Genomic DNA, 16225 nt, shown 5'->3' on the forward strand with positions numbered 1-16225 from the left:
ACAGTGACCTACCATGGGGCTTGTGGGCAAGAATTTGTTCAAAGGGAACTTGTCTTTGCCTTCCTCTGAGGCAAAGATGATGATGATATACTTTATTTATATTGTGCCCAATCTCCCCGAGGGGACTCAGGGTACAAATATGCACCAAACAATTAACAATGATAGACAGCACATAAAACAGAGGTAAAGACTTCCCATCTTTATCCATCTCTAGAATCTGGAGGCTGTGCTCAACTCTGGCCACAGGCTTGCGTTTGTGTGTGTGTATGTGTTTGTGTGTGCTGTCACTCCATCTTCCATGCCAAGGAGCTTTGTTGTCTTTAGACGTTCTCCTGATTGAATCGCCAACATGTCCGCATGGGCGCCTTTTATTACCTCCCCGCCAAAGCGGTACCTATTTATCCACTCACATTACTGTTTTCAAACTGCTAGGTGAACAGAAGCTGTGCTGATGGTTGGGAACTTACCCCAACCTGGACTTGAACTGTCAACCTTTTGATCAGGAAGATTTTCTGAAGCTGGTGGTTTAACCCACTGTGCTAAAGCCCGGCCCAAGAGAGAGTGTGACTTGCCCAACATCATCCAGTGGGTTTCCATGGCTGAGCAAAGATTTGAGCCCTCATCTCCAGAATAGTAGCTCAACCATTACACTACATTGGCTAAGACAAAAATAATATTCCTAAATTATTCTAAAAACTTTCAAAGTAACAATGGGAATATCACCAGGTGCTGCTGAACAAGTAAGTAATGTAGGCTCCATTTTAACATGAGTAGGAGGCCTGATTCTTTAAGTAGCCTTCAGAGTGCAAAGTGCCTCACTGTTGTATCACAGCAGTCTTTTGCTTTATATAGCATTCTATTTATTTTACAGCATAAGCTAAGGCTGAATTTGTCCCCTTTGTCTTTCCAATATACCTGGGCATGTTGCCCAAGAGAAATAAGGGCTAGAGTTCTGACACATTCCATTATTTCCTACAAAGACCAGTTGGGGGTCAGCATGACATTTCCTGAAAGCCAAAGGAAACTATCCTTGAAGAAAGTTCACTCACACACACGTGTCTCAGCTCAGGAAGGAGGCTGCGGAAGTAGATCCAGCTGACGTAAAGGACCGGCTTACATACGTGCCTTTCCCATGCCCCTTGGGAGATCTGGCCTGTTTTCAAAACAATGGAGCGACTTCCCCAAGCAAGGCTTGTGCCCATAGCTTAACGGCCATAAGTAGGGATGGGAAAAATGAACTGCATAATCTCAATGAATGTCATATTTTCACACTTCCCCAAATTTACTGAGAGGAAATACACTCCTCATCTTGAACAAGTTTTAAAGGGCGCTGCTATGAAATAAAGCAAAGCAACATCCGTGTTTTAAAGTGTGAATGACTAAAGTGAGTATAACTGAAAAATATGCACCAACCAACTTCAGTCAGTGGGGAAAATGCTTATATGATGTGAACTGGGAAAATATGCATGCAAATTAGGGAACAAGATCATTTTACATTGTGTACAGATTTCAGTGTGGAAAATAATACAAAATCCCACCATCTGATATGAAAGAAAGGCTGAAAGGAAATGCAAATGGGGGTTGGTGGGGACAAGAGACAGGGCCTTCTCAGTGGTGTCCCCTCGGTTGTGGAACTCCCTCCCCAGCGAAATCAGATCAGCTCCTTCCCTCCCTGATAAAAGGGCACCTTTTATGCCCTGCAAGGGGATTGGGCTGGGTTACCACCCAAACTTTGGTGTTAAACTTGGGAAGTTTTCTGTTGGAGCCTGCGCAGGCGCAGATACTCCACATGTGTGCATCCATAGAGTTCACGAAGAATAAATAAATAAATAAATGGATTCTGCAGGAGAAAAATGACACTAAGCCATGGGCAAGCAGGTTGCTGCAAAAATATCCTTCCACCCCAGGCAGGAATTAGGTGTAAAATGTTAAGTGTTCTCTGAAAAACACTTCATATGCAGTTTCTATTTTACTCCTTAAAATCGGAAGGAAGGCAAGGACAAGAGTTAGTACCATTCCCCCAATTCTTCAAAGTTGTTACCTACTAATCTGATCTCTAGGACGATTGTTTTGCCATTCACAACTCCCACTGCAACACGAGACAGTTCTCAAGAGCACAATAATTTGTCACTGCCTTAGCAAAAAATTACCACTAGGAGACGCTGTCACTCCAAACAGACATAATACATTCATTTTTGCCCTCTGGGTGTTTCAAATTTTCCACAAAGCACTCACACCCTGGGGGCACTGCATGCTTTTTGTCTTAACCCAGGGCTCAATGAATTCAAAGTATGTTATTTCAAAAGAACAACACAAATTGTTAAGCCTCTGCAGGGAAGAACTATACAAAACACTTAACAATGTGCATTCAACACTAAGTGAAATATATGGGAAAGCTTAGAGGAAAAGCACATAGGTAAGTTAATCCTAGCACAGATCCAGTACAAAAACACTTTGGTCTCAAACTTTGTAAAATAAACTTTTTCAAAACGATTGCTTCCAGAACTTTACTAGAGCAAGATCAAGCCCTTCTAAATGAGAAAAGAAAGTCAAAACAGGTTGGAGACTTAGGAAAGAGCCTTCTCAGTGTCCGCTTCTCGACTGTGGAATACTCCTCCATGGAAGACTCCAACCCCTTCTACATTGCCATACAATCCAGATTATCAAAGTAAATAATCCGCATTATCTGATTTGAACTAGATTATGTCTGCACTGCCAAAGCAGATAATTTGGATTTTATATGGCAGTGTAGAAGAGGCCTCCATTGCTCCCCAACTCTTTTCCTTCCTCACTGTTCTCTTTTCATCAGAGACAAAGAACTTTTTTATTTCAAAAGGTCTTTATCTTTCAACTGGTTGTGCAGATGTCCTTTATCAGGGCAAAAAGATTTCTTAAGAGCCAATCCAGATGACCCCATGTGGGGACTTTTTATGTTTTGAATCATTGATCTTAATATTTAAAAAATCTCTGATTTTAATGTTTTAATGCTTTGTACTCCTGGTCTGTTACTGTCACAATAAAATTCATTTATTCATTCTGGACAAAGTCCACCATCAGTGTACAAAATGGGTGAATCTGTTCAGGGTTTTAGTTCAAACTATCCAAGGTGATCATATCCCTTAAACAGGTTCAAAACTTTGGGCATCCCTTTAAACATTCTGACTAAAACTCATAATAGATCCATGGCTGTCCTGACAATAGAATCAGCACCCCCCCCCCCCCGCAATATCAATATCTATCTATCTATACCTATATCTATCTCACATGTCAGAACTCCATGATGTAAACAGCAGGTTGGAGTCCTGATAAAAGAGATATTGCAATGAACTTTGCAGCATCCAAAGCACTGGTTGCACCCGTATTCTGTTTGCTGCCTGAGAAAAAGCAGTCAGACAGGGTTTTTTACAGAGTCCTAGATACAGTAGGATAAGACCCATCTGGTATGTAACCTTCCAGATAAACCATCTACACAAAGCCCAGCATGCTCTGGGAGATTTAATGTGTTGGGAGAAAAAGCGCTTACCACTGTGAGGTAAAATCAACAAACTCTGGTGAGAAGTTTGCTGGGAGTTGCGGTGATGGCTCTTCCACTACTTGTTTCAGCTGCTGGAATGGCGTCCCCCAGGAGTCATATGGAAACCGCAAGATTGCCAGTTCAATCTGTATGTGGGAAAGAGATTGCATGGCATCAGTACTACTCTTTTATGTTTATTACTGCTATAATCATTAATACTGGAGCCCCCAGGGGCGTAGTGGGTTAAACCCCTGTGCCGGCAGGACTGAAGACCGACAGGTCGCAGGTTCGAATCCGGAGAGAGGCGGATGAGCTCCCTCTATCAGCTCCAGCTCCTCATGCGGGAACATGAGGGAAGTCTCCCACAAGGATGATTTTAAAAACCCATCAAAATCATCCAGGCGTCCCCTGGGCAACGTCCTTGCAGACAGCCAATTCTCTCACACCAGAAGCGACTTGCTCCTGACACGACCCAAAAAAAAAATCATTAATACTAATCTGTATATCATTAATAGTATTAATGATGTATGTCTGATCACAAAGGTTCTTACATGGCTTGATGGACCAAATCTGATACACATACCATCATGATCCAATTTAGAATACTGACTGGATTTGGGTGGAAGTGCTGGTAGAGAAAGTTGGAGTCCACCCGGATTCAGAGAGCTGAATTATTCTCATCCACAACTGAAGGCATGGCTGTCAGTCTACTTGTCATGCTGTATCATCCTTACCCCTTTGTGAAGCAGGCTGTGGATGATGGGAGTTGAATACCAACACGCAGTCTGACCCATCTGAACAGTTAAAAGGAGAATCACAAGTTCCAGCCCAGCCAGATCTTGGGCAGTTGGGAGCTGTAGACAACCAGACCTGGAGCTGATGGGCGCTGTAGCCTGACCTTATAACATTGGGATATAACCTGTTTATATCAGTATGCACCCCATATTTTCTAAGGACTGGATGCATACTATATTGAGAAGGGATGATTACTCTCCTCATCACGCCTGATTATTACGATTCTTATGATGTGAAAATACTGCATTTTAATGGAAGGCTGGCTCCTCCCAATCCATTCAAAACACCCCCTACATCACTCTATGGTCTTTTAAAAAATATCGTTACTGATGAGATGCATACAGATTTTCCTATCACACACAAATACAGCGCTTCAGCAATGGAAGAATCTGTAGTATTTCATAAAACACGATTAGAGTTCAGTCTGCAAATAATCCATTTCTGCAAGGCTTTGCAGACCAATTCCGAAGGAATACTGACAGGATGGGACAAGCGTCACGTGATGGCACCCTTTTGAAATCATTCTCAAACAGTCTCAGAAACAGAGTATTTCCTAATGTGATAAAGTCCCAGATCTTGGGCTGATAAGCATTGCAGCCCATCAGCTGTACGATATTATAAAAGGTCCCATTGTAAGAATATGCATTTTCTAATGGGACTATTCATAAAATCTAAAAGTAAAGAGTGAGTATTTCTAATAAATAACAGCATTACAAAGGGGATATCTAAAACATTTTTCTCAAAAAGAACGCTCCATGTTCCCCATAATGTTGGCATATGCTGCCACCTGCAGACAAGCCTATGAAATCACACTAACTTTTCAGTTTTTGGCCCTCAAGCTTCACTGTGTAGTTCCGCCCTGCCACCTTTTGACTCCCTCTCCCTCCTCCCTTCCATTCCTCCTTGGAAATGCTTGGCTCTCTGGGTGCCTCTAAGGCACAGCATGTACAGGTCCCTGGAGACAGCCTGTCTCTGGGAATATTTAAAAACAGCAGCCTATGAGGCCAGTTTTGCTGGTTTGGGCCATGTACCCATCAGACTCCTTGGAGACCGCCGAGTGCCAAGGGAGGCCACACAACACACTCTCATTCTCTCGCTCTTTCTCGGAGACTCTCCCCACACCCAACCCATGAAGAATGTTGCAAGAAGAAGGGACTACCCATTCTCTAGAGAAAGAGACGGACTTGCCAACAGAAACTTTTCAGTTTGTTTTGAACACAAATTCTGCACTGCAGGCAAGCTAAAGATATGTATTCTGGTAATGTGCACACTTACTGGTCAAAGATGTGTAATGTGCACCCTTCCAGAGAAAATGTAAAGGTTTTCCCTAACATTAAATCTAGTTGTGTCCAACTCTGAGGGATGGTGCTCATCTCCATTCTAGGCCGAAGAGCCGGCGTTGTCTGTAGACACCTCCAAGGTCTTGTGGCCAGCATGACTGCATGGCACACCATTATCTTCCCACAGAAGTGGTACCTATTGATCTACTCACATTTGCATATTTTCAAACTGTTACGATTGGCAGAAGCTCGGCCTAACTCACCCTGCTCCCCGGATTCGAACCGCTAACCTTTCAGTCAGCAAGTTCAACGGCTCAGCAGTTTAACCTGCTGTGTCACCAGGTGGCCCCTATCCTTCCAGATACTGTTAGATTAAAACTCGCATCATGCCTTGCCATTTACAGTTGACTTGGGCCGATAGGAACAGCAGTCTGAAAAAAAAAAAAACTGAACTGCTACTTGTCTCTTGTTCTTGGGGTCGAGGAATGTTGAAGATGCACTCATGTAAACAATTACATTCTCACAACCTGTGACAGAGCCAGCAGCCCATTTAAACTGAATGCAAATTCCAGTATTGCCCACAATCCCCTGCAATACACCGGCATCAGTTCATGAGTGGAAAAATTCTGAGAACCCAAGTACGCTATATATGCTGTCAACAAAAAGCAATGCTTAAAAATGACCCTCCTTTCTCCATCCCCACGTACATAATGCAACCAACTAGACCATTGGCCAGAATCAACTAGTGGAAAGTTAAGCCACCGTGACCCTTCAAATGGTTTTGGCCAATAGAGGCAGAAGTCAGGTGCTCTGCCAAAGGACATCATTTCAGACAGATCTCCTAAAAACTCAGCCTCCAACCAACAGAGCCCTCTACAAAAGTTGCGTTTTTCTCACAGCAGGAATGTAAGAGAATACCTCTTCAAGAATGATCTGTCATGGCCTTTGAAGCCTTGATTTGTCTTCTTGAGTGGCTTTCCCTATGAATTTTAACCTCCAACTGTATTTTCATGCACGTGCATCAATTTAGGGTCATCCTCCTAATCTACAATGAACTGAGTAGAATGTTTTCATTCTCCCACCAGTATGTGAACCTCAACGTCCACCCAGTAGAAGTTAGTGGCTTTCATGGCAGAAAGACACAGATTTTGGTCCACATTTTAGATTTAGTCAGAAGGGAACTATCCAAGGTATTGAATCCTACCCTCAAATTGGGGTTCTCAAAATATATCCTTTTTCTGAGATACCTTTCATCCTTCAGTGCCTCTGGCCTCAATCTCTATAACTTAGACTGAAAATAGTGGATAGCATGTAGAAATAGCAAGTCTATATGTTTTAACTTAAGCAACTGATAATAATATGTAAATGTCAGAATTAACTGGTTGATTGACTAATGCAAATACTTTTAATTGTACCAGGAAACTAGCCAGTAGCCAGTAAAGCTGTTTTATCAAGGGATCTATGTGCTCCCCACAACTAGGCTAAGTCAGAATTCTTGCTGCAGAATTTGGACCCATTGAAGTTTCAGGACAGTTTCCAAAGACAGGCCACACAGGGTATGTTACAGAAGTCTAAATAGGATATAATCAAACCATGTGTTACTGTAGCTAAATATGACATCTACCACACTAGTTTTAGCTGAGAAACTGCCCACAGCTGAAACATGAGATCCTGGTCCACACTTTGACTGGAAGACAACACACAAGCTATAAGCCAGAGAAAATATGATTGTATTGTTAATTATAATGTACTGTCACTATTATTCAATTTATTTATATTCTTCCTTTTCCAAAAAACGGAGGTTCTAGATGAGCTGCTGCAAAGCTTCAAAGATCCCTTGAATGAGTGTAGGCCTCTTCCACACATCTGTATAAAATCCTCATTGAACTGGATTATATAGCAGTGTGGACTCAGATAATCCAGTTCAAAGCAGATATTGTGGATCATCTGCCTTGATATTCTGGGTTATATGGCTGTGTGAAAGGGCCCTTAGAAGATGTGAAAGCCTGGATACAGCACCTTTCATCCAGGAGCAGTCTCAGCTTATTAGAATTAAAAATGTGAAGCCTGTATCAAGGGTACTTTACTAGATCATTCTGGATGCTTCCACATAAATAAATCCTGCCTCAATATTTAACACATTCTTACAAAGTGCACTAAATCTACTCCTGACTTCTGTGAGACATGGAGAGACATAGACAACTCCAACGGACCTATGAATTTTTTTTCATCTCTTTGTGATAATTTCCAACTGTCTATAACTCAATAAGAGGATCAAAAAGGACACTGAGGAGCTGATTCACTTGATATTGAGATTCCTCTTTATTTTCACAAAATGTTCTGCACTTGATATTTTTTGCTAAGTTTGAGGCTCATCACTTTGTCAAAACAACCTTAAACCTAGAATTTTGAACTGTTAGACTGTTTAAATTGATTTAACATTTTATTGTGTTTATATTTTATTTATTTGATTATTGAAATTGTTTTCTGCTGTTTTAATGTATCTATTTTAATTTTACCTGTAAGACAAATTCTGAGATATTTTGATACAAGGTGGGATAGGAATATTTTAATAAAGAAATTAAATAAGTAAGTTTAAAACTAAAAGCTCTGATTTGCTTAAAATTTAATTTGGATGGTTCCAGTCTGAAACATATTTTCTGTTTTAGATGTAGGACTCCTTTGTCTTCTCCATCCTCCAAAGCTGGCTTCAACAGATGCAGCAAAATCAGCCGTCAAGTGTACTAGAGTGACATGTTCTTACCATTGTGATGCCAAGGCTCCAGATATCAGATTTGACATTGTATCCCTTTTGGTTTAGTTCTGGGTTGATTCTTTCAGGCTAGACAAAAAAAAGACAAATAGATTGATATGCAGTTGCTTCTCTTCTAAAATTCTTCCTTTGCGATCCAAGGAAGAGAAGAAGGTCTCAGCTGTTGCAAGCATGTAGTGAAATTAAGCACAGCTCTCATCAGTGGTATTATCAGGTTTTGGAGAGACTCCAAGGAGATAAACTTCAAGAATGTCTTTCTATGTGCCCTGTTGCCTTAACCCAGTTTTTTCAAAAGAGGATGTGTTTGATTAATTTTTAACATCATGATGGGAGACAACAGAGACACAGTGGCTGTTTGGATAATATGGACAGCAGCCATTTTGGATTGAACAGGTCAAAATTAGTCAAGAAGTGATGCTTTCAGGAGTTAGTTGACTACAGGCATGAGGAGATTCCCCATTTTAAGAGTTGGGAGGACTTTGTCCCATCACATTTAATACATACTCATAAAGGTAAAGCTTTCCCCTGACATTAAGTCTAATCGTGTCTGACTCTGCGGTGTGGTGCTCATCTCAATTTCTAAGGTGAAGAGTTGCATTGTCCGTAGACACCTCCTAGCTCACATGGCCAACATGACTGCATGGAGCCCAGTTACCTTCCCACCAAAGCAGTACCTATTGATCTACTCACATTTGCATGTTTTTTGAACAGCTAGGTTGGCAGAAGCTGGGGCGGACATTGAGAGCTCACACCGCTCCCCAGATTTGAACCATTTTTTGCTTATTGTTTGATTTGCCTTGTTGTTGTGATGTTATACTTTCTACTGTATTGTGTTTGAGGCTTCGGCCTGTGTAAGCCGCATCGAGTCCTCCGGGAGATGCTAGCGGGGTACAAATAAAGTTAATAAATAAATAAATAATAAATAAATAAACCACCAACCTTTCGGTCAGCAAGTTCAGCAGCTCAGCAGTTTAACTTGCTGCGCCACTAGGAGTCCCATACTATTCATACAAAACTAAAAAACTCTTCAGGGAAATGACATTTAATTGGTATCATCACTGGAGTATTTCAAGCTTTACAAAGTCATATCCCAAACTTGTAAATTATAACTTGTATCAATATCACTGGATGGAATTATTACGAAGCGATTAGACAGATTCTCAGTCTTATCTTATGCAGCCCTTGCTGCAACATTCTCCTGGGCAGAAGTATGCGCTTTCCAGAGACAGTGATTTTTCCACTGTGATACCCAAGAGCAGGACAGTGTCCTGACAAAATTATCCCATTTACTGCTGATGGCCAGCATTTTATTTTGATAACATGTGCTGAAAACAAAATTTAAAATCTTCTGCCCTGCTGCATTCCTGCTTTGGGGATTTATGCTGAGAGCGCACTGAAGGTTTCCCAGCTCTCTATACTTACTGCCATGTAAGGTTTGCAGCCAGCATCCATTGTTTTGGCCACCGAATCAACGAGGTAACCGCTAATTCCAAAATCACACATCTTCACCTGTCCCAGTGTATTGATCAATACATTGGAGGGCTTGACATCTACATGTGGGAGAGAAAAAAACCTGTCAGTCCTTGCTGTTTGCAGTGGGCTAAAATAGAAAGTGACACCAACAGAAATTGGTTGTTTCCACCAGAGGGCACCAGCAGCAGAGATCCTGTTCTTGCTAATCCCAATAGACTCAAAAAAGGTAGGGAAACGATTTCTTCCTTCAGGCTCTAGACTAGAAAGAGAATGACCTGTTCTACCAAAATAATCAGCCAAGTACAATAATAACTGATCAGTGGATTCCCCAACCTCGCACTAGCCTATATTGATGTGTTGATTCCAATCAAAACCACTGGACAACATTCGAGGAAACATACTCATGATGAATAAACTGGTAGGTAAACCATGGAAATATATGATATCTCCTGGAGTCCTCTTCCTCTCCAGATTAAAACAAAATGCATCCTTCTTTCTTAATCATGTTAAGCACTAGAGATGAGTCACACTGACATTGTGATGGTGAAGGATGCCCAGAGATTCCTAGAATAACAGGAACTGTGGTTAGCACCAAGGCAAGGAATTTGCTGGAGGCAGAGAAGGAGCAGTGGAGATTTGCATACATTCCCATTGCTGACTTGTGATTTGTTAATGGCAGAGTGAAGAATGTTGGCATAATATCTGCGCCAAGTCCAGCATCAATGTTCTCTCCACTTTGAACAGACAGAAACTTTTTACTGCAGCTAGAGGCACCAAAAGAGCTTCCTGTGAAAGTCAGTAAAGGAAGTCTCCTAGAGTGTGACATATCACAGCAAGTAGCATATAAGTTCCCTAACAATATGTAGCATATATGTTCAAAGTACATATAGTAATTTGGGCGGACAATTAGGAGAGCACACAGCACCTTGCCCTGATACTAGGTTATCTTCCCTCCGGAGACCCAGGTGGCGCAGACGACCAATTCTTTCACACCAGAAGCGACTTGCAGTTTTTCAAGTTGCTCCTGACATGAAAAAAAGCACCACTACTGTAACCCCTGCCCCTTGAACCTCACTGTTTCAGGGGATTTCCTGGACTCTCTGGTGAAATTTCCTATGCAATGCAAGGGGGGGGGGGGGGGGGAGAGAAAAGTTGAGAAAGAGATACACGTTGAGCATTCATTATCCAAATTGCTTAGCATCAAAATTGTTCAGGATTCCCCCTCCCCCCGCCCCCAGATTTTTCAAAGTTTTCATATGTATAATGAGGTGTCTTGGAGATGAGATGCAAGCCAAAACAATAATACATTTGTTTTTCAAAAATAGAGATTATACACTTACACTATGTTTTTAATATAATTCTTACAAGTTTTTGGTAGAAAAAGAAATGAAATGAATAATTAATTATCTCACCCACCCATGTGGACACCAGTGGATTTTGGAAGATCTTGGATTGTAGAATTCTTGATAAAGAATGCTCAACCTGTATTGCACAAGTAGTTTTGTATTCACACACTTTTGGACGTAACTCATTGCACCTCAGTAGTTCTTACAACTAGAATAAAAATGCTGGTCATTTTTATTCTAGTTGTATCAGACATAGGGTCAAAGTACTGAACCTATATGCTTACAAGAGGGATCAGAAGAATTTTCAGTAATATGTAAAAATAGATCAAAGACATGTTGCTTTCAAGAAACTCTGATGAGAAGAATCCTGGATTGGCAAGAATCTTTTTAACAGCAATTGACTGGTGAGAATGAACTGACAGCAATTGACCGATGAGAATAAACCATAAATAGACATCAGAGTGGACTTTGATTTGGATTTTGGTCTGGCGCTGTTTTAATGTTTCAATTTTAACGTCTTATTTTTAATATTTTAATGTATATTTGTAATTCTGTTGTTTACCTAATTGTCAATTTGTTTTGTAATGTGATTGATGTTATTGTCGGCATCTAATGGCTGAGTCCCCCCTCGGAGCTTGAGAAGGACAAGATAGAAATGTTTGAAATAAATAAATAATTTCGGATTTATTCTGTGCATTTTCTGCACATGGTTGTTTTGTGAAGACAACATTTTTTGCATAGGAAACAATGCTTTCCATATAGAAAATTGTGTTTTCGGCATATAAGATCCTGGAGTTGGGGACTTCAGTGCCAAAATTCACTCTGTGCAATACTAATTCACAGAAAATGTGCAACTATTATTTTTGAGTAAAGCAAGAGAGCCAGTTTGATGGTGGTTTAAGCACTGGACTTTGGAGACCAGGATTTTAATCCTTGCCAAGCAATGGAAATTCCCAGAGGAATACAATGGCAAATCCTTTGTGAACAAATATTGACAAGAAAACCCATGATAAGGTCGCCATTATGGTTTCCAGAAGCTGGAAATGACTTGAAGGCAAACAACAACAACAACAACAAAGTCCTGAATTTTGAGTTATCTTTGAAAACTGCATCTTTCAAAAATGTTCTTGCAGCAATAAGATAACTGTTAAAATCATTTGTCACCTGCTTCAAAAAGAAATTAGGAAAGAACTGAATTCCTACTTAGAATGACCAAAAATACATTTCTAGTATCAACCCTGATACTATCTATAAAACCACTCTCATGAGTTGTGCTTTTAAACAATATCCTTTGCATATGCTGGGGCATTGGTGTCTCTCTAAGCCAGTCATGGGCAAACTTTGGCCCTCCAGGTGTTTTGGACTTCAACTCCCACAATTCCTAACAGCTGGTAGGCTGTTAGGAATTGTGGGAGTTGAAGTCCAAAACACCTGGAGGGTCACAATTTGCCCATGCCAGCTCTAAGCCCACAGAGATAAAATTGATGTACTTGTTGTTGCTGTTCTTCTGTGCCTTCAAGTCACTTTCAACTTATGATGATCCTAAGGTGAACATATCACAGAGTTTTCTTGGCACAATGTATTCAGAAGGCAGTTCACTTTGCCTTCCTCTAAGGCTGAGAGAATGAGACTTGCCCAGGGACACCCAGTGGGCTTTGATGGCTGACAGGGATTCTAACTCTAGTCTCCAGTCATCGTCCATTGCCCACACCAGAATACCACCACACTGGTTCTAAAATACTTTTGCAATTATTGAAACACAACTTTTTAATCTATCACTCTTTAATTGTCTTCAGAATCAAATACAGTAGGCAATACTGATCTCACTTACCTCTGTGAATTACAGAGAGCTTACTGTGCAGGTGCTCTAATGCTTTTACAATCTAGGGGGGAAAAAACAAGAGTGAATTTCATTGGCTGAGGCAGGGTTATTACGCTCTTTTCCTTGGAGTCCAGGCCTCAAGTTCCTAATTTAACACTTAATTGGGGGTGGAGACAGTCTAGGTTGGGCATCCCAGCAATTAACAGGCAAGAGAGTGCTGAGCTTGCAGTCTGGCACCAGCGTGATTACCATGAATCATTTTTTCCTGGGCTCTGCCAGCCACACTTAATAATATGCTCAAATGATAAAGACTGATGCAAGGGTCAGAATAATAATAAAAAACCTTTACACATCCATTATTTAGAAAATTGTGATGGCAAAATCCCAAGAAAGGTTGTCCCTCTCAATGCAAGTTATCTCTTTTCAACACACCGTAGTATCCTTTATAGAGAAAAGATCAGTAAAAAGTTCCTTATGATTATTTCCTACTATATCTCCACCTTTGGGTGAAAGGAGGAATTTAGACTTAAAAAAAAAAAAAGCTTCACAGGGGAAATAGGACCCACCTCTGCATGTATCTATCTGAAAAACTAGGCTCCATTAACTAGGCTGTGAATTGGAATATATCTGAAAATTTCATTCAATTCAATTCAAAAAATAAAATAAAATAAAATAATAAGTTTTTTTTTATTTGCTTGCGTGTTTCTTTGTTTAAAATCTCAAACCATAAGGACACTTAAAACAGAAACCCTCAACCCTCACACCTATTCCTTTGTTATCTGTAAATCCCTATTCCTTTCAAAATGTCTATGAACAACACTATTCAACTCTGGCAAAAAGAATTGGGGGAAATAAATGGAGAGACAAATGAAGCTACAACATTCCAGTTTAAGGGTGCACTTCCAATCTGGGGTGAGTCAGGTAATGCCCAAAGGAGACGGGCTGACTTATAGATGTGGACTCAAAGATGGAAAAAGGGTATCAGATCCCTTTTGGAGAAGGATGAAAACCAAGAGGCACTCACGGAAACAGCTATTTTTCCTAGGATATCTTCAGGAATCGTCAAGCCTTTGTCAATGACTTGTTTGTAGAACTTGTCCAGTGACGTGTCCATGAGTTCCATGCAAATCCATACATCTCCCTAGAGAAATGCAATGGTAAACAACATGGGTTATAAAGTCACCTCATCACCAAAACTAAGAGAACTGCCATCCACAGGTTCCTTGTTCATTCTTCCTTCTTTCCTATATCTCTTCTACCACATACAGGGGCCTGGTATTCCACATGAAATTTGTACTATGGAAATATCTTGACTAGATCAACTAAAACAGATAATAGCATCTGCAGAAATGTTTAAGATTTCCAGATATGTTACATACAAAAGCTAAGGTGAAATGGAAAAGGGTGGAGGGATGGCTTCATCAACTATTTTTTTTATCTTTTAAATTCACTGCATTAAATTTCAATTTTCTGTTTTCAAAATTCATAGGGTTGGAATGGACTGTACGACCGATCTAATCCACCTCCTGCCATTCAGTCATACCGCCAAAGTACCCCTTGAGATACAATCTGTTTAAAGATGACTAATGAAGGAGAATTCACAATTGCCTGAAGCAGTCTATGTAACCGTCGAACAGCTCTTACTGTTAGAAAGATCTTTCTAATGCTTAGGTAGCACTTCGTTTCTTGCAAAATTCCTACAGTAGTTTTAAGAATACCTCATCTCTGCCATTTGTCAACATAAAAATAAAAAAAAAGTTTTTTTCTCTCTTTTTAATAATTTAAATCACACTTCAAAATTAGTTGCCCTCTAACTACTGGCATTAGGCAAAATAACATATCAAAAATAACTGATGAAAGGAAACAGGTTTGCTAAGCAAAAGAGATTTCCAGAAAAGCTATGTGAAGGTCTGCCTGATACAATCCTCAACTAATAGTTCTTTCCATACCCACAGAACATTATTCTCCAGTTTTCTGATATTAAAGGTTGCCTTTACTATGTAGACTGTATTGTGAAAGGATACATTTTAGGAAGCAATGGGAAGAAGATATACTAGAAAAAGGGAAACCAGGAACAGGAGACAGGAGACAGAAAATGGTTTGCTAAATGAGAAAACGTACACTTCTTATTTCCAACCAGCTAACCCAAAAATCTCTCCCTCCAAAACTGGGAAGTTTAAAGAGTGTGTCCAAAGTAAGTCTTGGTCTTCAGGCTATTTATTTATTTTTGCAGACAGGAAGAGGGTCCGATCTTTAAGTCCTCTGGGAACAGAACCTTATTCCATTTCATTCTGTCACAACACACATTGTTTCAAACTGCATTATATGGTCAGTGTAGACCAGGCATGGGTAAGCTTCGGCCCTCTAGGTATTTTGGGCTTCAACTCATAAGAATTGAAGAATTGTTAAGAATTGTAGGAGCTGAAGTCCAAAACACCTGGGGGGGCTGAAGTTTTCTCGCGCCTGGTGTAGACTCATACAACACAGTTCAATACAGTTAATCTGCATTAATAATAATAATAATAAATCTCCGTCATTAGATACATTGCTGGAATTGTGAACTGGACACAAGCAGAGCTGGATGATCTGGACAGAAAAACAAGAAAACTGATGACAATCCACTACTCAATACACCTGCATAGTGATGTCGACAGACTTTACCTGCCCAAAAAAATTCAGGAGGCAGAGGGCTTCTGCAAGTAAAACAAACGGTAGAAGAAGAGAAACATGCACTGGCAGATTATGTGAAAGGCAGTCAAGAACCAGCATTGAGGGAAGTCAACAGGAGTAAACTGCTTCAAGTGCAAAAGACAAAGAGTGAACGCCATAAAAACACAATCCAGCGCAGAAGAGAAAACTGGCAAAAGAAGGCTCTCCATGGACAGTTCCTGGGAAAAATTGAGAGCCAAATTGACAAAGAAAAAACAAATTGAACTTTGAAAAAGGAGACGGAGGGCCTGATTCTGGCAGCCCAAGAACAAGCCATTAGAACCAATGCCATCAAAGACAGAATTGAAAAGTCAATGACAGATCCCAAATGCAAACTCAAGATCACATCCTCAGCTGCTGCAAGAAGATCGCACAGACAGAGTACAAGCAGAGCAATAACACCATTGCTCAGATGATTCATTGGAACTTGTTCCACAAATACCATTTGCCTGTGACAAAGAACTGCTGGGATCACAAGCCAGAAAAAGTTACAGAAAATGAACACGTCAAGCT

General features: G+C 40.4%; 1 protein-coding gene across 1 annotated transcript in view; it reads right to left on the bottom strand.

Annotated features, from left to right (window-relative positions):
* MAP2K6 (mitogen-activated protein kinase kinase 6) overlaps positions 1–16225 on the bottom strand; it is a 95420-nt gene that overhangs the window by 12525 nt on the left and 66670 nt on the right. Inside the window, exons 6-10 of the mRNA XM_060764215.2 lie at positions 14028–14144; positions 13013–13064; positions 9785–9912; positions 8354–8431; positions 3524–3660 (exon numbers count right to left, since the gene is read on the bottom strand). Of these exons, the coding sequence (XP_060620198.1) occupies positions 3524–3660; positions 8354–8431; positions 9785–9912; positions 13013–13064; positions 14028–14144 (512 nt within the window). The remainder of the gene's footprint in view (positions 1–3523; positions 3661–8353; positions 8432–9784; positions 9913–13012; positions 13065–14027; positions 14145–16225) is intronic.

This window comes from Anolis sagrei, chromosome 2 (genome assembly GCF_037176765.1).
Source record: "Anolis sagrei isolate rAnoSag1 chromosome 2, rAnoSag1.mat, whole genome shotgun sequence".
NCBI lineage: Eukaryota > Metazoa > Chordata > Lepidosauria > Squamata > Dactyloidae > Anolis > Anolis sagrei.